Source organism: Canis aureus, chromosome X (assembly GCF_053574225.1).
Source record: "Canis aureus isolate CA01 chromosome X, VMU_Caureus_v.1.0, whole genome shotgun sequence".
Taxonomy (NCBI): Eukaryota; Metazoa; Chordata; class Mammalia; order Carnivora; family Canidae; genus Canis; species Canis aureus.
In genome coordinates this window covers 111628059-111652764 of record NC_135649.1, presented here as the reverse complement: position 1 = coordinate 111652764, position 24706 = coordinate 111628059, and the positions used below count along the sequence as shown (strand labels likewise).

The 24706-nt window shown below is 42.9% G+C and overlaps 1 protein-coding gene across 10 annotated transcripts in view; it reads right to left on the bottom strand.

Annotated features, from left to right (window-relative positions):
• The window catches only part of CTPS2 (CTP synthase 2), a 109833-nt gene that overhangs the window by 55401 nt on the left and 29726 nt on the right, over nt 1-24706 (bottom strand). For all 10 annotated transcript variants that reach the window (XR_013374749.1, XM_077888314.1, XM_077888315.1 and 7 more), the window contains 8 exons: nt 24496-24579; nt 23551-23631; nt 20602-20753; nt 16208-16340; nt 13048-13136; nt 11808-11902; nt 9750-9812; nt 9601-9644 (listed from right to left, as the gene is read on the bottom strand). Coding sequence is in view for 9 of the 10 variants with exons in the window: in XM_077888314.1 (XP_077744440.1) it covers nt 9601-9644; nt 9750-9812; nt 11808-11902; nt 13048-13136; nt 16208-16340; nt 20602-20753; nt 23551-23631; nt 24496-24579 (741 nt within the window). In the remaining variant the exon portion in view is untranslated. The remainder of the gene's footprint in view (nt 1-9600; nt 9645-9749; nt 9813-11807; nt 11903-13047; nt 13137-16207; nt 16341-20601; nt 20754-23550; nt 23632-24495; nt 24580-24706) is intronic.

The window sequence follows — 24706 nt, the reverse complement described above, 5'->3', positions numbered from 1 at the left end:
CCTCACAGAGTAAATATATGTTAACTCTTTCAACTCCAAAATATATAAAGCAACTACTATGGGCAAGGTATTACAGAGGATGCCATAAGAGATATAAATTTCTAGACCTCTGAGATCCTCCTAAGTTGGCAAGTCTGGGATCAGGTCAGGGAAAGGCTTAATCAAAAAAGTAGTATTTCCAACTGGGATTTGTAGGAAGAGCCTTGAGGGGAACCTACAGGGAAGAGGCAGCACTGGGCTATCCAAAAGAGAGAAAACACAGGGCACCCAGCTGGCTCAGTCGGAAGAGCATGCGACTCTTGATCTCTGGGACATGAGTTCAAGCCCCGCATTGGGTGAAGAGATCACTTAAATAAATAAATATTTCTTAAAAAGAGAGAGAGAAAAAACCCCCCAAGTAAACACACATGTAAGTACAAGGTAGTTCAGAAATACACATACTACATTTAGTGTGGAAAGTCAGCTATAAGAAGTAAAGAGTACACACTGGTTTCAGATCATGAAAGCCCTTGGTTGCCATGATAAACCAAGGTCAGAAAGGGAGTAGAAAGGTATAGGAGTCATAAGGTGATGTGAATGTGGTAGATGAGGTGGTACCCACAATGAGGCTGCCAAGGATGGGGAGTGGTCCCAGAGTGGAGATTGGGGCTGGGCAGAGGGCCCCCAGGGCAAGTGGGGCAAACTAGCAAGGCCTCAAAGGAAGGGATGGGGAGCAACACACAGGAAACACAGGGGAGAGATATCTTCACCTGGCCGAGGTTTACTGACTTGGACAAATTATCATTTGAGGATGAGGGTGAAAATATATGGAGTGTCATATGTAGTACGGGTGTATGTACATCTACTTCGTTGGCTTTCTTGGCCTAGTTTCCAACACCGATCTCATCTCCCACATCAAACAGGATTCGCTCGAATTTCCTCTTGAATACATAGTACCAGCATTTGTCAGCCATGAAACTTCAATCCTCACTAGACTACAGGCTCCACCAGGACAAGGATTTTTACCTGTTCTTGCACTGATATATCCCCAAGTCTAGCTCAGAACCTGGCACCTGGGTTGGGTTCAATAGATATTGCTGAACGAATGATTCTGGACTATCCAGTCACTAATTCTTGTTGATCCATTCCATAAAGCTGCTATAGCAGCCAGATCTTTCTACTCTAACTCCTGCTCCGATCCAGCTCCTTAGATTGCAGGCTGCCTCAAGACTCAACAAAGTGCCATGCCTGGAGTCTTCTCTCCCGTCTCATCTCTCTCAATCCCATGCCAGCTGAATTCTCCTAAAGCACTCATTCTATTGGAAAGTCTTCAGCAATGAGTATGGTATTTGCATAATATGTCACAGTTGACTGGTATTATCTTATTGGTTCCCTAGGGCCTTCAGGATTAATTTTGACTCTGATACTCAAGAATGCCCACAAATCCATACCAATCTCTCTTATTTCTCTCTACTTCCCTACAGGAGCCACATGCTTCAACCAAGCTACGTGGTATTTTATGAGCAAATCTTAGACATTCTGGCCTCGCCTATGTCTCCCCTCCACTCTATGAAGTCTCCGAGCCTTTGACAACCTTCCCTTCTTAATCTAACCCACAGTATTTTTTCTAAACTCTGGATTCTTAAGTATTAATCAAATCAATTAAAATTAATAAAATTTAGCGATGCCTGGGTGGCTCAGTGGCTAAGTGTCTGCCTTCGGCTCAGGGCGTGATCCTGGGGTCCCGGGATTGAGTCCCACATCAGGCTCCTGCATGCAGCCTGCTTCTCCTCCCTCTGCCTATGTCTCTGCCTCTCTCTCTCTGTGTCTCTCATGAATGAATAAATAAAATCTTTAAAAATAAAATAAAATAGGGCAGCCCGGGTGGCTCAATGGTTTAGTGCCACCTTCAGCCCAGGGCATGATCCTGGAGACCCGGGATCGAGTCCCACATTGCACTCCCTCCATGGAGCCTGGTTCTCCCTCTGCCTGTGTCTCTGCCTCTCTCTCTGTCTGTCATGAATAAATAAATAAAATCTTTAAAAATAAATAAATAAATAAAATTTAAAGTTCAGTTCCTTGGCCACACTAGCAACATTTCAAGTGCTCCATAGCCCCACGTGGCTAGTGGCTATCATATTGGATGGCACAAATACAGAACATTCTATCACAGCAGAAAGTTCCAGCTGCCAACTCTGCTAGCATTAATGTGCATATAATGCACATACCGCCCATATATTTGGTTATATGTTTCACCAGTGTATGTCTCGAATCCCCGACTAAACTTAAAGCAGGGTTGTGGCAGCACTTCATTTGTAATGCACAATATTTGGGACTGCACTTAAGTGGACAAGCTCTAAATGTACAGTGACTTTTTTCTTTTTAATCATCTCTTTCCACTAGCATCCAGTTATTTCTACTGCAGAAAAATCTTTCAAGTGGTTGAAATACCTATTCCTAAGGCATTTCCCATTGAGCTCAAGGTACAAAAGCCTTTGAATACATTAGCTTTGAAGTACTCATTTAGTCATTTATTGTTAAAATTATAGACTACCCTTGTGATTCACTAATGGGGGCTCATTTCAAGCACCGTGCGCTATCTCCTTTTAAAAAGTAGGCCCACTTGGGTGGAGAAGATACCCTCGCCATTAGATGCCAGCCATCATGCCTGGAAGAATTTTTCTTTCTCCAGGTACAAAGCAATTTCTTTTTTTTTTTTTTTTTAATTTTTTTTTTTTAATTTTTATTTACTTATGATAGTCACAGAGAGAGAGAGAGGCAGAGACACAGGCAGAGGGAGAAGCAGGCTCCATGCACCGAAAGCCCGACGTGGGATTCGATCCCGGGTCTCCAGGATCGCGCCCCGGGCCAAAGGCAGGCGCCAAACCGCTGCGCCACCCAGGGATCCCTACAAAGCAATTTCTATGGTTAACAGCCAATATCAACTCTGAACCTACCGCCCCCACAGAGACAGGATTAAATGACTATTAGGCTCCCAAACTGGTCCATAAAAGGCTATTTTACCCATAGTATAGCTATCTTCTTCACAGCTGCTTTGATGGGAAGAAAAGTTCTTTAGCCTAAATGAAGCTACAAATGACTTCTATGAGATCGTTTTGTTTGTTAGTTGGGAGATGCTCAATGTTCTAAATGCCAAGCAGTCTCAAAGTAATAAAAAGTCACCTGAAAGGTTACTCTAAGTGGCTGTCTGGTTTGTTTTAATGCCTCTTAATTTGCTTTCCATATAAAGTTGCTGAAAAATAACATGGAAGAAAAAATATTTCAAACAGAGCTTCAACTAGAGGTAGGAAAATGTTATGCATTAATTATGCTTAATATACAACAGAAATTACTCTTCACCTGAATCGACTTTTAATTATATGTAACTATTCCACAAATCCACTGTCGGATGTGAAATTAATTTTCACTTTGAAAATCCCTGGATCAAAAAGGGGTAAAAAAGAAGTCATATCTAGAATAACTAAAATTGAAATAGTATCAAATATCACAACTTCCAAGACCCATTTGCATCTGCTTAAAGTGCTTCAAATTTCTCACTTTTCTTTACCAATACTATGATCCAAGTGTACACGTGTGTACTGATGTGTATGAAGGTGGAACACGGATTTTGCTTTCCTTGAGTGTTATATCTTACACAAATACAGGGTTTTTCAGTTACTATTTTCTTTCTTTTTTTTTTTTTAATTTTTATTTATTTATGATAGTCAGAGAGAGAGAGAGGCAGAGACACAGGCAGAGGGAGAAGCAGGCTCCATGCACCGGGAGCCCGACGTGGGATTCGATCCCGGGTCTCCAGGACCGTGCCCTGGGCCAAAGGCAGGCGCCAAACCGCTGCGCCACCCAGGGATCCCTCTTTCTTTTTTTTTTTTTTAAGATTTCATTTATTTATCCATGAGAGAAGGGGGGGGTGGCAGAGACACAGGCAGAGGGAGAAGCAGGCTCCACGCAGGAAACCCAATGTGGGACTCGATCCCGGGATTCCAGAATCATGCCCTGGGCAGAAGGCAGGCGCTAAACGGCTGAGCCACCCAGGGATCCCCTGTTACTATTTTCAATAAAGAGAAAAACAATGCTAAAAATGAAGCATAGCCACATACCTAAATATTGGATTGAGATAATTCTTCCTATATATGTCCCAAAACCCCAAAATATTCTACATATAAAGTATACAATGCGGGGAACTATCCTTCACATGAACTGGCGATCTGAAGCCAAATTCAAGGTCAAGGGTGTCGTCAGCAGCCATGTGATTGATACAGAGTCAGAATGCAAGTCACCTACAGCTGTGTTCCTGGCAAGCCTTGTCCGGAAAGCAGGTAAACCCACTCTGAAGCAAGCCAAAAAATCAGACTCGCTAATAGAACCCTAAATATTCGGGGACGCCTGGGTGACTCAGCAGTTGAGCGCCTGCCTTCAGCTCAGGGCATGGTCCCAGAGTCCTGGGATCGAGTCCCACATGGGGCTCCCTGCATGGAGCCTGCTTCCCTCTCTACCTGTGTCTCTGCCTCTCTGTGTCTCTCATGAATAAATAAATAAAATCTTAAAAAAAAAAAAAAAACCTTTAAAGAACCCTAAATATCCTGCAAATTCCCAGAGCCTTCTGTTTCACCTTATGGATTAAGCAGAGAAATGGCACAATAAAATAAATTCTATTCACGCTCTCCGAGTACTCTCAGAGTACCTTCACTCTTAGAGAAAAATCTTTTTCTTTTTTTATAAGATTTATTCATAGAGACACAGGCAGAGGGAGAAGCAGGCCCCATGCAGGGAGCCTGATGTGGGACTCGATCTCAGGTCTCCAGGATCACACCCTGGGCTGCAGGCGGCGCTAAACCACTGCGCCACCGGGGCTGCCCTATTTCTCCTTTTATGTGGATAAGAGATACCTCCTCTTAGATATCTCTCCCGGATGCCCCAGTCTTTACCGTTGGAAGAACATTTATATGTAAAAGACAAATCTCCATCTGGAAGGGTGTCTCCTACTCTGTACCAGGAAGAGGATGACTAAATCTCTAGAAATTCATATGAATGGAGAAAGCGTGGATTTAAATCTGCATAACAATCATACCTTTGTTGACTGTGTTTTGCCAGCTAACCTCACCCCACTCCCAACATCTTCTTTTGTTTTTAGCTGGAGAGGTTATTTAACATGATGGCATAAGCCATTTGTAAGAGTCACTCAGTTTTCCTGGGTTTCTCCCCTGTACACAGGAGGTATACAGGTTATTAAGCATTCTTTGTTTTTGTTCTGTTAATCTTTTGGGAAAGAGGGGTCTCAGCCAAGAACCTAGAAGGGAGGAGTAAAAATTATTTTTCATCCTCCACACCTATGAAACAGATTTTAACACCAAATATACCTTAGAGTAGGCTCCCGGTTTCCAAATTATTTACTTTTTTAGCTGGAAGGGCCAGAATGACCACTACCCACTATAAGTCATTGTTATTTGCTCAAGTTTAAGCAATTTCCCCAGGCTGCTTGGTATCTGCTGCCTGGTGATTCTATTCCCTTAGCCTTTTTCCTTAATAGGACTTCTCACCATCAGCACAAATGCTGCCTCTCAAGGCTATTTTTCTCTAACAAACTGATCGCAGGCCATAAAGATGTTCAGTAGCAATTAGGTTTTATTGTTCCCATCTCACTTATGAGTATAGAAGCTATCAAAATGCAAAATGCACAGATCCTCAGACTTAGTAATTCCCCTTCTAGGAACTCATCCCATAGAAGTGTGCATGCAGGGGCACAAGGACATATGTACACGGATACTAATTTGCAACATGATTTAAAGTAGCAAAATAATGTACACAACCTAAATATTCATCAGTATGAGACTGGTAAAATAAATGATGGGAGGCACGGGGAAGTTCCCTGTGCCCTGACAGGGAGTGATCAGTACAAAAAGCAAGGAGGCACAGTGTCTCAAGCATGCTAGCCAATGTATTTGTTTAAAAGGAAATAAATACATGTGTGAGTAGAAGGGTTCTCTCTCTCTCTCTCTCTCTCTCTCTCTCTCTCTCTCACACACACACACACACACACACACACACACACACAGTGCAAAGAATAGTCAGCCAAGAATTAACCCTGCCAAAGCTATCTAACAGTGGCACCTAGTGGTAAAATTCCTTCCTAGCACCCCCCCCCTCCCCACAAAAAATCACTTCCTATCCCAAAGTATTATCTTAGGAAAGAAAAGCCATGATTTGCCTGCACAGCCATTTCAGCCATTAGTCAGGAAATATGTTTATAATAAAGCCTCATAAGGAACTCTTCACTAGTATCAGGTCTTCTGAACATAGGGCTTAGAAGTACCATCTGGCTGGGAAGTTATGGTTCATTATGGTCCGAATTGCAAGCTATAAAAAGGAGTGAAGAATATCTCTATATCCTTCCATGGAGTGATCTCCAGCATATAATGTTAAGTAAAAAAAGCAAGACAGAAAAAAATGTGCAGAGCATGCTACCATTTATCTAGGAGGAGAGGGGGGTTACAAGTAGATATTTTACTTAGATTTTTAAAATGGTAACCTATCTAAAAAAGAAAGATAACCTATGAAAAATAAAATTAATGACTACTATAAAGGAAGGGAGGGAATAGGACAGAGGAGAGAGGAACAAAAATGGATTTCTAAAAATCAGGGGTTCTCAGTGAGGGCTTTTTTGCTTGTGCCCCCAGGGGATGTTTGGGAGGAATTTTTAGTGTCACAATTAGGGGTTGGGAGGAGTGTACTACTGACATCTAGTGGGTCGAGGGCAAGGATGCTCCTGAATATTCTAAAGTAAGTACACAGGATAGTGCCCCACCACAAAGAATAATCCAGCCCCAAAATGTCAATAGTGCAAATTATATATCTAATAAGGAACTTGTATTTAGAATACGTAAGGAACTCTTACAACCTAATAATACAAAGACAAATAACCCAACTTAAAAACAGGCAAAGGACCTGAATAGACATTTCTCCAAAGATGATATACAAGTGGCCAATAAGCACATGAAAAGATGCTCAATATCCTCAGCTATCAGGGAAATGCAAATCAAAGCCACAAGGAGGGACACCTGGCTGGCTCAGCGGTTGAGCATCTGCCTTTGGCTCAGGGTGTGATCCCAAGGTCCCGGTCCTGGGATTGAGTCCCACATTGGGCTCCCTGCATGGAGCCTGCTTCTCCCTCTGCCTATGTCTCTGCTTCTCTCTCTGTGTTGCTCATGAATAAATAAATAAAATCTTAAAAAAAAAAAAAGCCACAAAGAAATACAACTTCACACCCATGGGGATGGCTATAATCAAAAAGACAGAGAACAATGGGGCGTCTGGTTAGCTCAGTCAGTAGAGCACGTAACTCTTGATTCCAGGGTTGTGAGTTTGAGTCCCACATTGGGTATAGATTCCTTAAAAAGGAAATCTTAAAAAAAAAAAGACAGACAATAACAAGTGTTGAGGATACGAAGAAACTGGAACCCTAGTGGGAATATAAGTTGTTGAAAACAGTGGGACAAAAAAAAAAAAAAAGAAACTGGAACCCTAGTGGGAATATAAGTTGTAGAAAACAGAAAAAAAAAAAAAAAAGAAAGAAAAAAAAAAAGAAAACAGTGGGACAGTTCCTCAAAAGCTTAAACAGTCACCATATGGCCTACAATTCCACTCCTAGGTGTATATACCCAAATGAAATGAAAACATGTCCACATCACAACTTATATACCAATGGCCATAGCAGCATTATTCATAACAGTCAAAAAGTGGAAAGAACCTAAATGTCCATCAATGGATGAACAGATTAATAAAATCTGTTATAATATAATGGAATATTATTCAGCAATAAGAAGAAACAAAGTACTGATAGATGCTATAACATACACAGACCTTGACAACATTATAGTAAGTGAAAGAAGTCAGTCAGGAAAGGCCACATATTGTATGAGGCCATTTATGCGAAATGTCCAGAATAGGCAAATCTATAGAGACACAAAACAGATTAATGGTTGCCTAGGGCTATGGGTGAGAGTACGTTGGCAGTGTCAGCTAAGGGGTGTGAGGTTCCTTTTGAGGTAAGGAGAATGGTCTCAAATTGATTGGGATTACAGTCTCACAGATCTGTGAATATACTAAAAGCCATTGAATTATGCATTTCAATTGGCTAAATTTTATGGTATATAAATTATATCTCAATAAAACTGTTTTAAAAAGCGATCAAGGGGAGAGCCTGGGTGGCTGAGTCTGTTAAGCATCTGCCTTCGGCTCAGGTCATGATCCCGAAGTCCTGGGATCGAGCCCCTTGTAGGGCTCCCTGCTCAATGGGGAGCCTGCTTCTCCCTCTCCCTGTGCCCCTCCCCCTGCTCACATGCTTACCAGCTCTCTCTCTCTCAAATAAATAAATAAAATCTTTAAAAAAAAAAAAAGGTGACCACAGGGTGCCTAGCTGGCTCAGTAGGAAGAGCATGCAACTCTTGATCAGGGTCGTGAGTTCTAGTCCCACGTTGAGTGTAGAAATTAGTAAAATAAATAATAAATAAACTTTTAAAAAAGCGATCACAATGGTGAGGCAGGCACTCTGACAGAGTGGGTAGTTATGAAGCACAGAAGGTAGAGGCAAGGAAAGAACGGAGGTCAGGATAAGCTTCCAAGGAAGTTGTTAATCATCAGGTTTGGTATACTTTTTTAATTAAATTCTTCACTGGTTTCATTGAAATTCCATGGAAAGGAAGGTTGCAGGAAGGTGGGACATCTCAGGTATAGGAAATCTCAGGATACATCTAAAAACATCATTCAGATTGTCCAAACATAGACCCCAAGCGTGGGAGGGATGGGGACACCTCCACTTGAATTATATAGAGTATATATTGGGCTGGGTACCATCCACAGTTTCAGGCATATACTGAGAGTCTTGGCACGTATTCCCCATGGATATGGGGGACTGATGTAGCAAAGCTACAGGTGACAGAGCACAGTGGCCTTCAGTCCCAGCCAAGAACCTTGTACTGAATATTTTATAGGAAAAAAAATAAGTGGAAGATGAGGAGCAGTGCAAGGAAGGTCATCACCTTCATTTTAGAAAGGCAGATGACTGCCACTGTGGAGAACAGGTGGACACGGGATGAGTCTAGAGACAGGACAGCCCGTTTATTTGTATTAGCTGTTATAAATTGTTGTCACAGTGGATTTCATCCTTTCCTAAACACTATGCTTGAAAACTGCTACAAAGAGAGATCAGACCTGGACTGTGTGTTTCTTCAAGGCACAGCTGACAAGAGGGACTATTGAGAGCACAGCAGTTTGACATAAAAGTAAAAGTAGCAGTAGGAATAATAATAATAAAATCATATCTAATTCAAAATGTCCCGATGGGGTTTTTGTTGAAAGATTTTATCTATTTATTCATGAGAGACACACAGAGACAGGCAGAGACACAGGCAGAGGGAGAAGCAGGCTCCCTGTGGGGAGCCCGATGCAGGACTCGATCCCAGGACCCAAGGATAACGACCTGAGCCAAAGGCAGATGCTCAATCACTGAGCCATCCAGGCGCCCCAAATGTCCTGATGTTGTAAGGACAGAGCCAGAAACAAAATGACAATGACCCAGCCCAGACAGGTAAACAAACCACTTACCACAGGAACACGGGCATTTGGCTCAAATTCCGTGGAATCAGCATCTGAAGATTAAGAAATGAGGTCAATCATTTACCAGTATTGCTGAAAAATATTTGAAGTAATGAGAATTTGTTTAATAAAAGGGTATTAGCAAACAGCAGGCCTACCTTTCAAGTTAAGGCAGTTTCTTGCAAACTCTATCACTGCCAGTTGCATCCCGAGGCAAACTCCTATTGGAAAAAACATATATATAAAGCAAATGAACATACTTTGTATTACTTCGTAACACTCCGAGAGGGCAAGACTGCCTGCCGGGTTAACAGCTGGACCCTCCGCACTCCGAACCTCTGTGGCAGAGGCAGGTGAGGGGATTCGACTCTCCCCCATTCTCGGGACTTGAGGAAGAAGGAATTTGAGGGCAGGAAAGGGCAAGAGAAGACAGAGCAAGGTCCAAAATTGCAGTGTATGTGTGGGTTGTGGGGCTATCCCAGAGCATCTGGTGCCTTCCAAGACTATCTAATAACATCCCGACTCAAGAGGTGGACTTCACATGCCCTCTCCTCAGAGGGCAACCTCAGGCTGGCCAGCAGACTGGGATCTAAAGAGCCAGAAGTGTGTGCCAGGCTGCTGGGGGGCAGCAGCGGTGTGGGGGTGGGGGGCGGGCCTCTCCATGCAGGCCTGAGCACCGTGGACAGCATAGAAGGGAGGGGCAGGATGGAACTGAACCAGAAAGCAAACACCTGCATAGCCCCAAGCCCACTGCCACAGGGATGGGCCCTCCCCGCACCTCCACATCCACCGATTCTCTCCGCGAAACAAAGGCCAAGGAGCATTCCAGATGCTTTTATAGACATATCTAAGCTATACGAGGAACTCCTCAGAGAAGAGCAACCATATCCTTGGCACACTAGAGCAAAAGTTGGTGAGCGTGAAAGAGCTGAGTGCTTTGCAGGGGTGCGGGGAGACACTTCTGAAAGTTCCATATGGCTAAGGCAGAAAGGGATGTGGTGTTAAAAGAGAAAGCTGAAGAGCTGCAAACCATTCTATACGGTGGAAACTATCTGAAGAACACTAAGAGCGTTTAGACAAAAACCAAACAAGATGACCTCAGAAGAAGATAGTGGCCAGATGAGGGCTACAACAAAGCAAGGGAGCAAGGCATCGAACTACTCCTGGCTTCTCTTTTGAAAATGGATCCCAGGTGGAGACCATGAAGGAAGCCATTCAAAGGACAGGAGGCAGTGGGGAAAATGAATATAGTGTGCAGATACTGTAAAAGGCACGGAAGCCAGTCCCCTCACTCATAAGCCCACCAGTACAGCCATGCAGAGGGCAAAACACAGCCTCTCCCCACTTCCCTTCCCATACCCCTTCCCACACCCCTGCCCCTGCCCCAATCCCCACCTGCAGAGTTGCCTTTATCCCATTGAGGGGCCCTCTCATGTGGTTTCACTCATCCACAACCCATGCTTTGCAATTTGAACAAACACATTGGGGCACCTGGGTGGCTTGGTGGTTAAGTGTCTGCCTCTGGCTTGGGTCATGATCTCGGGGTCTTGGAATTGAGTCCTGCATCAGGATCCCCACAGGGAGCCTGCTTCTCCCTCTGCCTTTGTCTCTGCCTCTCTCTCTCTCATGAATAAATAAATAAATAAATAAAATCTTTAACTCAATCAATCAATCAATAAAATATGAACAAAGGCATTAAAAAGACCTGGCTCTACCAAATTTTAGCAGAGCTCTTCTGTGACACAGGATGGTCTTTTCTAGCTCAAAGTGGTAAAAAGATGGATCTGAGTGAAAACAGGGGAAGGCAAGGGCAGGTGTACACAGTGACTTCTCCCAGCCTCTTGCTACCCAACCAGAACAGTGGTAAGTTCTCCCAGGTCAACAACCTTCGCTATATAGGGCCAGACAGTAAAGATTTTAGGCTTTCCAGCCTGCTAGTCTCAAACTCTGCCATTGCACTATAAAAGCAGCCGCAGACGGTATGTAAACACATTGATGTGCTTTACTCCAATAAAATCTTATTTACAAAAACAGGCCATGAACCAGGATGGCCTGCAGAACATAGTTTGCTGACCCCTATGGCAGACTATTTGGCACCTAAATATTCAAATCCAACTTCACACCCTTCATGTTAGGAAACCCTAAGAAATGTTACCCCTACTAGATATCAACAGTCTAATAAACTCATAGTTAGGATGCATAAACATGAGTTTTACCCAGGAAAGGTATCTTCTTTGCCCGGGCCCAAGAAATGGCCTGGAGTTTCCCCAATGTTCCTCGGATTCCGAAGCCTCCTGGCACAAGAACGCCACTGCAATCAACACAAGACAAGGGTGAATTTGACATTGTTTTTGCTTTTAAAACTCTCATTTTCAGCCCCTCATGCTTACTGATCCCGAGTCCAATGCTTGGCATCACTGCTAGAGAATATGCTTGAGGTCTAGTTTCAGAATCGATCACGTGATTTTACATCCTGAACTCCTCCCAATGTCATGAAGAAGAGGCAATAATTTTTCACAACTGACTTTGATAAATATATTTTTTGATAGGTCTCTGTGGTATGTGAGCATAGTGACTGAGAAACTAAGTGAATTAAAAATACCACTGAGAAGGATGCTGGGGTGGCTCAGCAGTTGAGCGTCTGTCTTTAGCTCAGGTCGTGATCCAGGGTCCTGGGATCGAGTCCCACATCGGGCTCCCCACAGGGAGCCTGCTTCTCCCTCTGCCTGTGTCCCTGCCTCTCTCTGTGTGTTTCTCATGAATAAATAAATAAAATCTTTTTTTAAAATGCCACTGAGAGAATTATCTGAATAAAAAAAGATTAAGGTTCTTTTAAAAACACTATTAGAAAGATGTTAAGACCTCTTGCATAATCAGAAAGAGTTAAACTGGTAAAATCAGCCTAAGATTTCAATTGCTAATTAAATAGCGACACATGAAAGTCTCTTGGCTAGGAGACACTCAAAAGACCTGGCAAACACTCATTGGACAAGACAAAAATTCAAGAGCTAACCGGGAGGGTCATGCTACCCTCACAGTACAGTGTTGCTCCCAAAAGTTCTGTCGATTACTTATAAAATAAAACCTAGAATCAAATGATGTAAAAAAGAAAATATAACCAAGAGAGAAGAGTTGTCGCCCTTGTATTTTAATTTTGCATATGTAAGATCTATTTCTACATATTTCAGAATCAACACACTTTCTCCCCAATACAGGATCTCCATCCTCCCCTGAAATAAAACCCATTTCCAATGCACATTCCACGAACATGAATGTGGCACATTTCAAAGAAAGTGAGGTGAGGCTACAGTGTGATCCCCCTTAATGACCAAGAGTACAACAGACAACCAACCTTTCAAAACACACACATAAATTAGGAATTGGGGTAAATCAAATTGTTACAGAAAAAGCACAGTGGTATTCTCATAACTGGTATGGACAGTCCTCAGCACTCACTCAGCTTTGCAGAGCTTCTGCCAAGCTTCATGGAATTTCACAGGGTCCTCAGTTTCGGTGGTCTGCTCCAGATCAATGGAGTCTATATACTAAAAAAAAAATCCAGTAGATTAAAGGAACATTCAAGAAAAGTAGATACTCAAAAATACTCGAGGCATCTAACACTATGCCCCAACTATTCAGTGACTACTTATTATGCAAACATTGCACCGGTCACTTAGGATAGGAAACCACAATCTCTGTCTTGGGGTTCTTATAATTTTCCAGGAAGACTACAGACCCAAATAAACAGGCACTCACACCATAGAGTGATAGTGGCTATGATGGGCAAAGAGAATGCTGTGGAAATAAGTAGGAGCCACACGTAAGCTAGATCTAGACACTGCAGGAAAGATGGGAAGGAGCACCATCGGGGAAGGTCTTTAGGGAGGCGATGTCCGAGAGGCTCAGCCCTCGAGGATGAGCATGTGCGTGCAAGTTGGGAGGCTGGAGGGGGAGCTGTGTCAGAGTCACAGCGGGGAGGGGAGGCAAAGGAACAGCTTGCATGAAACCTCAGAGGGAAGAGACAAAGCGGTGGTCACTCTGGAGCCCTCAAAACAAACTCCACCCACAGAGAGTTTACATTTGAAGCCATTGGAAAGTCTTTAGGAACAGAGAGAACAGGGATGTCTGGGTAGCTCAGCGGTTGAGCATCTGCCTTTAGCTCGGGTCATGATCCCAGGGTCGCAGGATCGAGTCCCACATCAGGCTCCCTTCATGGAGCCTGCTCCTCCCTCTGCCTGTGTCTCTGCCTCTCTCTCTGCGTCTCTCATGAATAAATGGATAAAGTCTTTAAAAAAAATTTTTTTTAAATGGGCAGCCCCGGTGGCGCAGCGGTTTAGCGCCACCTACAGTCTGGGGTGTGATCCTGGAGACCCGGGATCGAGTCCCACAAGGGGCTCCCTGCATGGAGCCTGCTTCTCCCTCTGCCTGTGTCTCTGCCTCTCTCTCTCTCTCTCTCTCTCTCTCTTTCTCTCTGTGCCACTCATGAATAAATAAATAAAATCTTTTAAAAATTTTTTAAAAAAGGAACAGAGAGAACAAAGAGGGATTTTAATTTTAGAAGGATCACGGCACTATGATGTACAAATGGAGGGAAGAGGGCAAACCGGTCAGGAAGCTGCTCCACTTAGCCAGGCGAGGTAAACACAGAAAAAAAGCGGTCTAAAAAGAATATGACAAGACGGGATCCCTGGGTGGCGCAGTGGTTTGGCGCCTGCCTTTGGCCCAGGGCGCGATCCTGGAGACCCGGGATCGAATCCCACATCAGGCTCCCAGTGCATGGAGCCTGCTTCTCCCTCTGCCTGTGTCTCTGCCTCTCTCTCTCTCTCTCTCTGTGTGTCTATCATAAAAAAAAAAAAAAAAAAAAAAAAAGAATATGACAAGACCATCATTCAAATAGTACTTTGTGGAAGCCAACGTCAACAAATTCTGTCTACTGAAAAATCATGTACAATGACTCCTATGTAGGTAACAGTCTCCATAGACCTATATTATTTTAGTATTTATTTTGTAAAAATTACTATCTGAGGGATCCCTGGGTGGCTCAGTAGTTTAGCACCTGCCTTCAGCCCAGGGCGTGGTCCTGGAGACCTGGGATTGAGTCCCACATTGGGCTCCCTGCATGGAGCCTGCCTCTCTCTCTGCCTATGTCTCTGCCTCTCTCTCTCTCTTTGTCTCTCATGAATAAATAAAATCTTTTTTAAAAATTACTATCTGAATATATAACATAAAAAATTTTAAAGGCTTTATAAAATTTGTAATCTAATAATTTACTATTGCTGTTTTCTTTTTTCTACAAGGGGTGGGGGCCGTGAAAGAGTGGGAAGAGCAAGAAGTGAAGTGTTCCTTGGAAAGCCACAAATAAAAAGTAATTACAGGGGCGCCTGGGTGGCTCAGTAGGTTAAGTGCTGGGCTCTTGATTTCAGCTCAGATATGATCTCGTGGTCATGAGATCAAGCCCCATGTCCAGCTCCATGCTCAACAGGGAGTCTGCTGGAGATTCTCTTTCTTTCCCTCTACCTCTTCCCCCATACTCTCTATCTCTCAAAAATAAATAAATAAATAAATAAATAAATAAATAAATAAATAAAATGAAGCAAATCTTTTTTTAAAAAGTGATTACTGGGATCCCTGGGTGGCGCAGCGGTTTGGCGCCTGCCTTTGGCCCAGGGCGCGATCCTGGAGACCTGGGATCGAATCCCACGTCGGGCTCCCGGTGCATGGAGCCTGCTTCTCCCTCTGCCTGTGTCTCTGCCTCTCTCTCTCTCTCTCCCTGTGTGACTATCATAAATAAATAAAAATTTAAAAAAAAAAAGTGATTACAGTAGGAGGAGGCTAGAAAGGTGAGAGAAAAGTCAGATAGGTCCTAAGTCGGAAGTTAGTAAATTTCTTAGACATATACATGAGTATCTTTTTGCTCATTACATAAAAATTTCACCATTTAAATCAAGATAATAAGGCTTGCTGGACTGGACGCCTGGGTGGCTCAGCAGTTGAGCATCTGCCTTTGGCTCAGGGCATGATCCCGGGGTCCTGGGATCGAGTCCCACAATGGGCTCTCTGCAGGAAGCCTGCTTCTCTCTGCCTATGTCTCTGCCTCTCTCTCTGCATCTCTCATGAATAAATAAATAAAATATTTTTTAAAAATATAATAAGGCTTCCTTAAATCATGGTATACCTGTATAGAATATCATTAAATATAACATATGTGTCTAGAAAGATATGTATCAAACTGGGAAGGACAGGTGCAACAGAGAAATAGGATTTCAGGGAGGAGGTATCTTCCGCTTTCTGTATTTTACATGATGCTTTGTTTCAATTTCCCACGTTGAGCATGTACTATTTCTATATCTAACAAAGACAAAGAATATACTCAAAGTATATATATGAAGTCCTCCAGACTTCATCCCATACACCTTTTTCCTTTGCTGACTTTGCTCTGTAACCTTTCACTGTACTAAATCTTAGCCACAAATCCTGCTGTATACTAAGTACTATAAGTCCTCCTGGTGACATCAATCCTGGCAGCAGTCTCGGGCTCCTTCAACACAACCTGTCTCTGAAACATGAGATATCACAGTGAATAACTGAAATATGAGGAAGACCAGCCGGGGCTCACCATCAGATTCAACTTGTGGTTGATGGCCAAGGCTGAATGTTCCAGGGCTTTGAACACGGAGGCATAGCAGTCGCTGAGCTTGGTGTATTTGCCAACCAAGGCTATGGAGCACATTTTCTGCAACCTTTCGTACCTGAGATGAAAGGCATGCTTAAAGGTTATATGCATGTAATATAACATCACAAATATAATGACAGCCATTGTTCTTATCCCAAGGCACTTTTTAAAACCTTAAGAGCAGATGAGCCTCGAACTTGATGTGCTTGACTCAAATACCCACCCCACCCCCAGTGAATGAAAATCTGTGTGTCAATAGATTGCAAACTCATAAGCAACCTCAACGTTGGCTTACTAAGCAGGCATGGATATAAATCCAAGTAAAGTGTATCAAAGAAACAGTTAAAAGCATTAAAAATAAAAAACTCTCCTTATCTCATAAACATGAGCTGTCCTTAAATTCGTTGATAAGGTGACATTGTATAAGAAAATTCATTCTGAATGTCAACAGGAAACATTTCAATATTAAGTTTGTAAGGTGACATTATATAAGAAAATGCATTCAAACTGTCTACATTAAACATGGTTACAGTCCCAGCTGGCCCACAAAGGCAGGTTATTCATGGCATGCCCAAAGAATGTCACTCAGAGACATTTAGATCATTTTTACGAGAAAATTCCAATCTGAATAAGATGCTCAATCACAGTTTACCACTTAAGACACCATGTTTACTGTTGCTTTGGCTAGAAATTCTGTATAACGAACACAAAAATGGTCTGGTCTGGTACTAACTATGTAGAAACATCATTTTGGGGCTGAAGATGTTTTAGGGCCTGGAAGCAAACCATCCCCCAAACACCTTACTGTGAGCAGGAATCTCTTTCATACCAACATCTGCAAAATGTGCCAGACAAATATAATTGCAAATAGGCTGGAAGGAGAAGAATGCATAAGAAGCTAAGAAGTTAAAAGTGACAGTAAAGGTGACTTTCTAGGAAGGTGACTGAAGCCCCTCAGAGAAGGCTGCTAAACCTTTAGCTTGTTACTGAATTTTATGTTGCTCTGGAGATTGTGTGGCTGCCCATGCTTCACCCCATCTCTACATAAAAGACACAGATGACAAAGCAAGTTGGTATCAAGGCAAGATTCTGATACATTGTCAGAGGGAAGCACTCCCCGTGCCAGGTTTGACCCTGGAGAACTGGCGGTCACAACCACATCTGAGCACACCAGCTGGGCTGAGTTCTTAACCCCTATTCTCACTCCTCCACTGAAGGAGGAATGTCAGTTCTGCTCCCGGGAAGGAAGCAGGACTGGGGTCCTCACCATCACTCCCTCCTACTCACCTAGTCTGGTCTATCAGGGGAGGAGGAGTCACTTGGCAGCCAGGTGAAACAGGTGAGTCTATTGGCCCACATGTCCCAGGGAAACAGGTCCCTGCACGCTCTCTTTCCCTCTCGGGCCTACAGGCTAGGCTCACCGGGCCCTGTCCACACCAGCCAAGCTCTCACATGCTCTCCACCTGGCCATCAGCTGGGTGTGAGGGGCCAGCCGCTTTGCTGCTTTGCAGGCCCACCCCATAGGCAGGTCCCCAGTGAGTTGAGCTGTCCCCACTTTGGCCTGGGGTCCCAGGTGAGCTCTGCCATCCAATTCCACCAGGGACCCCTGGCTTCTGAACAGCACTGGACCTCCACGAACAAGGCAGCCCTTTGACCTCTGCCTTCCTGTATCTCTCTACAGGCTGTAGTGAGAGCACAGTACATACTGTCATTACCAATAAATCAATATCATCATGAAGGACCGATGCTCAATTTCCTTTTGCTTGAAGACTGCAGTGAGCTGAATAGCAACCCCCCAAAACATATGTCCCCCAGAATCTGTGGATGTAACGATATTTGGAAGAAGGGTCTTTGTGGACACAATTAAGGATCTCGAGATGAGATCATCTTGGATTAGGTTGAGCCCTATGTCCAAAGACAAGCATCCTTATACAAGAAAAGAAGAGGAGGGGAAAAAAGAGAGAGAGAGAGAGAGAAGAGGAGAGACATAGAGAAGGCCATGCAATGACAGAGGCAGAAACAGGACACCAAGGATTGCCAGCAGTTCCAGAAGCTGGACCGGTTTCTCCCTCATAGCCTCCGGAAGAAACCAATCCTGCTGATGCCTTCATTTTGAACTTCCGACCTCCACAACTGGGAGAGAATACATTTCTGCTATTTGATGCCACCCAGTTTGTGGTCATTTGTTACAGCAGCCAAAGAAACGAACATGAAAACCAAACACTGGCTTTAAGAAGCACAGAAGCATAGAGTATAATTTAGAGCTACTTCCAATCAAAGGAATGAAATATCAAAATTTCTAGATCAGCCCCAAGCTACTCAGAAAATTCCTCCAAAGCAACTGATTCCTTAAGCATTCTGGAGGGCAGGAACTTAACTATAACATCATGCAGGACACTACCTAAATTCAGAAACTGCACTTTGCTCCTGATATTACTTGCCATAGAAAATTCTTAAACACTTTCTAAATCTTGAAGTGACAGGGCAAGAGCACTTCAGTCTATTGATCGTCTACCAAGGTCAGTGATTTTGTCACCATCAAACCATTTTAATTATTTTTACCATCTTCAGTAACCAATATTCAGCGCCCCATGGAGATTAAGGTCTCATGTTTTCTCTCATAATTATCACAATGTATCCCCTGTTATATATGGATGGGAGAACAGGTCCAGAGAGGTTGGGTAATCCACCCAAACTCACACAGCTAGTGAGAGGCGAAGCTGAGATCTCAGTCCAGCGTGTCTGATGCCAGAGCTTACTTTTTTTTTTTATTGAGATACACGTGACATAAAATATTATCAGTTTCAGGTATATGACATAATGATTCAATATTTGTATGTATTATGAAATGATCACCACAATTAAGTCTAATTAACATCCATCCATTAACATCTAATTTTTTTTTCTTATGATGAGAACTTGTGATGAGATCTATTCTTTAGCAACACCGGAGCCCATGTTTGTAACTGCTGCCCGTACCTAAGCTGCACAAAAAGCCAGGCAGTTGGGACTTTATGGAGTTATGCCTTTGTCTACATTTAGTAAGAGAAAATAGGTGACAAGAATTTAATTTCCACATGACTTCAAATAAGACAAACCTTGCTAAAATTAATATCATGGTCTTAAAGCTAAAACCTGTCTGAGGTTTTAATAACAATGCTGACAGTTAATAACTGCAGGATGAAGCAATAATGTCAGAGCCTAAACCTTTCATTCAAGGGAATTTCCTTTAGGAAATGTTAGCCAAATCTTAAAAAACAAGTACTAACTACAAGGGCACGTGGCTGGCTTAGTCAGAAGAGCATGCAGCTCTTGATCTCAGGGTCGTGAGTTCAAGCCCCACATTGGGTGAAGACACTACTAAAAAATACATAAACTTAAAGGGACGCCTGGGTGGCTCAGTGGTTGAGCATCTGCCTTCGGCTCAGGGCGTGATCCCATGATCCCAGGATCGAGTCCCACATTGGGCTCCCTGCATGGAGCCTGCTTCTCCCTCTGCCTGTGTCTCTGCCTCTCTCTCTCTCTCTGTGTCTCTCATGAATGAATAAATAAAATCTAAAAATAATAATAATAATAATAAACTTAAAAAAAAAACGGCAAAAACCTGTGACATTTAAACCTGTTTAAAATATCAGAAACTCGGGGTGCCTGGGTGGCTCAGTCAGTTGAGTGTCTACTTTCAGCTCAGGTCATAATCTTGGAGTCCTGGGATTGAGCTCCACATCATGCTCCCTGCTCAGTGAGGAGCCTGCTTCTCCCTCCCAAAAGCTCTCTCACTATCTCTCTCTCTCAAAAAAATAAATATTTTTTTAAATAATACTCAGAAACTGAGAAAGAAACCAATCAAAATACTTCCAGAATTTTAAAAAATCATTCCAGAATCCAAATTCCTTCAATTCACTTTCATTTAAGTAGAACAAAATCAAAAGCCACAGAATCTTCAAAGAATACAGCAAAACACTCCACTAATGTGTTACAGCTTTAGGGAATCCTAAAGCCCCTTTAGGGGCTCAGCGGTTCAGCACCTGCCTTTGGCCCAGGGCATGATCCTGGAGTCCTGGAGTCCAGGGATCGAGTCCCCCATCGGGCTCCGGCATGAAGCCTGCTTCTCCCTCTGCCTGTGTCTCTGCCTCTCTCTCTCTCTCTGTCTATCATGAATAAATAAATACATTTTTTTAAAAAAATAAAAAATAAAAAATAAAGCTTTAGATAAATTCAGACCAAAACATATACATACAGAAAGTTGAATGTGACATAGGTATACTTAAGGTATGTCTCAATCCTTATTCCAAATCCAAGAATTATTAAAGACTACATTAGTAATTCCTTTCACATACCTGTCAGCCATATTTCTCCACTTGAAAAGCAAATTACTCGCAGAATCACCAATGGGCAGATCCAATCTCTCTTTAAAATATTTAACAATGCCTTGTTCCTCCAAAAGCACTGGCACTCGATATGTGGATGAAACATCATGGATACATATGACCTGATTAATGATGATAAAACACCATATTTAAATGACATGCCTCAGATATGCCACAAGAATGAGTTCAAGAATGAATCAAAACTCGAGAGACAATGGTAGTTCATTTATACTGACTGAAGAAAACCAAAAGCCCAGTGACCCAAACAAGAGGCAGAATTAACACAAGCTTAGTTTGACCCAATTATAAAACTCTTTGAACTCATTATTCCAACTCTAGAAACATGAATGCTGTGGTAGGACTTATTTGATATATCTCTATACATACATGTATAGAGAGAATCTGGTCTTTGTTCTCAATTCCTGGCACAAAGCTTCAAAAATCTCTGGAAATTCCTGAGTGACAGAGGTATCTTTGTTATGCTAATGAGGCGACTAACGGTGGGCCCTAGGTGGCTTCAGGATGGGAACTGGTCACCAGAAAATCCAACAAAGTTAGACTGGAACTTTCAGGCACCTGACCTCCAAGGATAATAAGGGGGTTGGAGAATGAGTTCAGTCACTTGACCAATGGTTTACTCAATCATGCCTAGATAGTGAAACCCCCATAAAAAAAAATCTCTGGACACCAAGACTCAGGCGAGTGTTCCGGTTGATAAATTTATAAATGTACCAGGAGGGTGGCACAGCCTGACTCCACGAGGACAAAAGCTCCTGAGCTTGGGACCTCCCAGGTCTTGCCCTATGCATCTCTTTATCTGGCTGTTCATTTGCACTCCTTATAATAAAATGGTAATAGTAAGTATAACATTTTCTTGAGTTCCATGAGTCATTCTAGAGAATTACCGAACCCGAAGGGATTATTGGAAGCCCCAAATTTGTAGTTAGCCAGGCAGAAATGTAGGTGGCTTAGAACAGTGGAAACTTGTGGCTGGTGCCTGATGCGGAGGGCAGTCTTGTAAAGAACTCGGCCCTCAAATTTGCGGAGTTTGATGCTCATTCCAGGTAGTTAGTGTCAGAGTTGAATTGCAGGACCCCAGCTGGAGTCAGAGAATTGGTGTTGAAACATGGATGCTTTATGTGTCAATGTCCAAGACACACGGCCCAAGGTATCACCATCTAAGTCCCCTTCATTTGGATATATTTTCAAACACACACTGAACCCAAATTAATTACACCTGTTAAAGGAGAACAGCTCCTTTAAATGCCAGGTGTTATGGTTGTTTTTCACATTCACCCTAACAAGCTTTCACCACCCTCTCAAGTATATCCAAAGGGACTACTGGCAGGCATTTAAGGATCTGCCACATTCTAAATCAATGCCAAGAAATGTTCTGCTAACTCTGTGTTCCATCTTCCCAAATCCATAGCCAAATCCACCCAAGGGTTCCTAAGCTGTTTGAACATTACCAACCTAATGCTTAGGACTATTGTGCCTCACTCTGCATACACCAAAGCAATTCAAAGTGCCAAGATGTCACTGATATGAGCTCCAGACCAACCACAGATTAAAACTAAATCTCTGGGCAGCCCAAACTCCCACAGTGGAAGACATGGAATGTGGAACTATTTACTCATTTATCCTCCAAGCCAGAGAGATTTTTTTCAAATGTCATGGTAATGACCACATCCATACAGACGTCTCTGACCCTCCATCCCTTCCTCAGGAAACTAGAGAAGATCTTTAAATGCAGGTTCACCAGGAACCAAGAAACAGGAGCATTAATTCACATTAGAAAAAAACAACACGCTGAAAAATGACTAATAAACTAACCTGTGGACTGCTGGGAGAGAATGTTTTCTGGAATCTCTAGTTCTATCGAAAACAGGCTCTGGATGGTCAGAAATTTGCATTCTTCCCTTCCCAGAGCTCTCAATAATCCAACTCTGAAAACTGTATCCTCCTTCCATTTCAGTAACCAGGTTACATTTATATAATACAGACACAAAGTCCTATTTACCAATAGGAAGGACACAAAAAACAACAGGAAAAAAACCTAAAGTGGCTTAATGACATTACAAATACAGGAGAGTCCTTTAAACTTGCTATCATCACATTTTTCAAAAGAGTTCAGACTCATGTGCCGACCCTGAAGCCTCAGGCAGGAGGCAGGAGCCTGTGCACTAAACTTCCTCCATAGATAAAGAAACCCAAGGAGATGGTTTCTAGGCTTCAAAGAACCCAGGGCTAATCTGGAAAAAAAAAGGTTTCTGCCAAACCTCACCCTTTTCCTGAGCACCATTCATATCGCTTTTTAAACTACAGCCAGCTCTGATCCCTTACAACTAAACCTTATTGCAAACAAGAGACAGATAAGAGAATGAAAGAAAAAAGAAAAAGCTTTCAGATCCCCAGGTGGAAAGCCCTGCAGGACAGAGGTCTTGAGCCCAAATCACAGTACAGTTTCTATAGCAATGAAGTGAACTGAGGCCACTGATGTGATCAGAAGTGATGGTGTGAATGTCAATGGAACCGGCAGCCTGGGGAAAGTTAAGCTATAACATGTACAAAGCAGAAATCGCAGCAAAAGCAGTAAGTGTCCTGGAAAGACAAGATAAACAGACGATAAGCAGGCTTCACACGGTTCTCTCTCTCTAGAAGTTTGACTGTAAGCTAAAAAGCCCACCTAGTTTTGTACCTGTAACTTAAGGAGTGATTATGCCAAGAAACATGATCTACCTAAGGAATCAAGGGTCTCAGATTGCTCCCTTCAGGGCACGGGAGCCGTGGCTGGATATGAATCTCCCAAAGCCTTCATAAATGCCGTGAGAAGTAATACGATCATTTAAGAGATGCAAAACATTAGCATCAGCAGAAGTGCCTGCCGCAAGGCACTCAGAGCTCAGGAGCAGCACTAACCTGTTCAGGGTTCACGTGACAAAACATGGAAATCTTTTCCTTCACAGCCATTTCGATGGGCGTTGAACTTCGGCAGACAATCTGTCAAAGTCAGTTGTGCACAGGTCAGCAAGAGGGAATCTGGCTGTTCATGCCGCCGTTCATTCTCTATATTAATTTCTTCTTACAGCCAGAGATTTGACCAAGTACGTACCTGTTCATTCTGGGCATGCCACTGGACTATTAGAAACACCTGAGCGCTAATATAAGCAAGCAGAATCAAACTCAATACACATCTACCAGTAAGCACTCAAAATGTCTAGGCATCTCTAGTGAACAAGAGTGAAGGTTCACAAATGTTGTCTCTTTGGATACAAGAACAGAGCTAGACCAAAGGTTGGCAAACTTTTTCTCTAAAGGGCCAGATAGCAAACATTTTAGGTTTTGCAAGTCAAGAAGCTACTGTCCCAACTACTCAGTTGTATCATTGCAAGACAAAGGCAGCTGTGCACGAATGTAAGCAACAGACCGTACCACATTCCATTAAGACTTTCTTTATAGGCAGCAGGCCTCCAGGCTGTTACTTGCCAACCTCTGATATAGACCATTGGTGATAACTGGATTACTTGTTATAATAAGGGCAATGACAGCCCACTGTACTGGGTGTCAGGAAAATCTGCAAGGTCCCACCTCACACTAAAGGACCCAGGGACTGTAAAAATGACGGGACACTGCACTTGTCTAGCTGTCAATGTGGCCAATTCGAGGACCTGGAGGAGAACAGATGGCCAATTTAGAAATATGTGAAGCTACCCTTGAGGATATGGGAATAAGCCTTCCCTGGCCCCAGATACAAAAACCTCAGTGTCATAGGAATCATTGAGAGATAAAAAGGACTTAGATGATGTTATAGATCAAAAAATGGAGGTCCTATTCCAAGAAATTTACCCATTCTCCTTTACTCACCAGATCAGGAGACAGGCCTAACCCCCTCAGTGCACGGACACTATTTTGTGTGGGTTTGGTTTTTTGTTCTCCGGTAGCACTGGGCTGAAAAGAAATGGGTCACTGTCAGTATACCGGACATTTAGCTTTTCTGGATAATGAATGGCTCCCTAGTCTAAAATGTGGAAAAAAAGAGGTGCCCGGGTGGCTCAGTGGTTGAGCATCTGCCTTC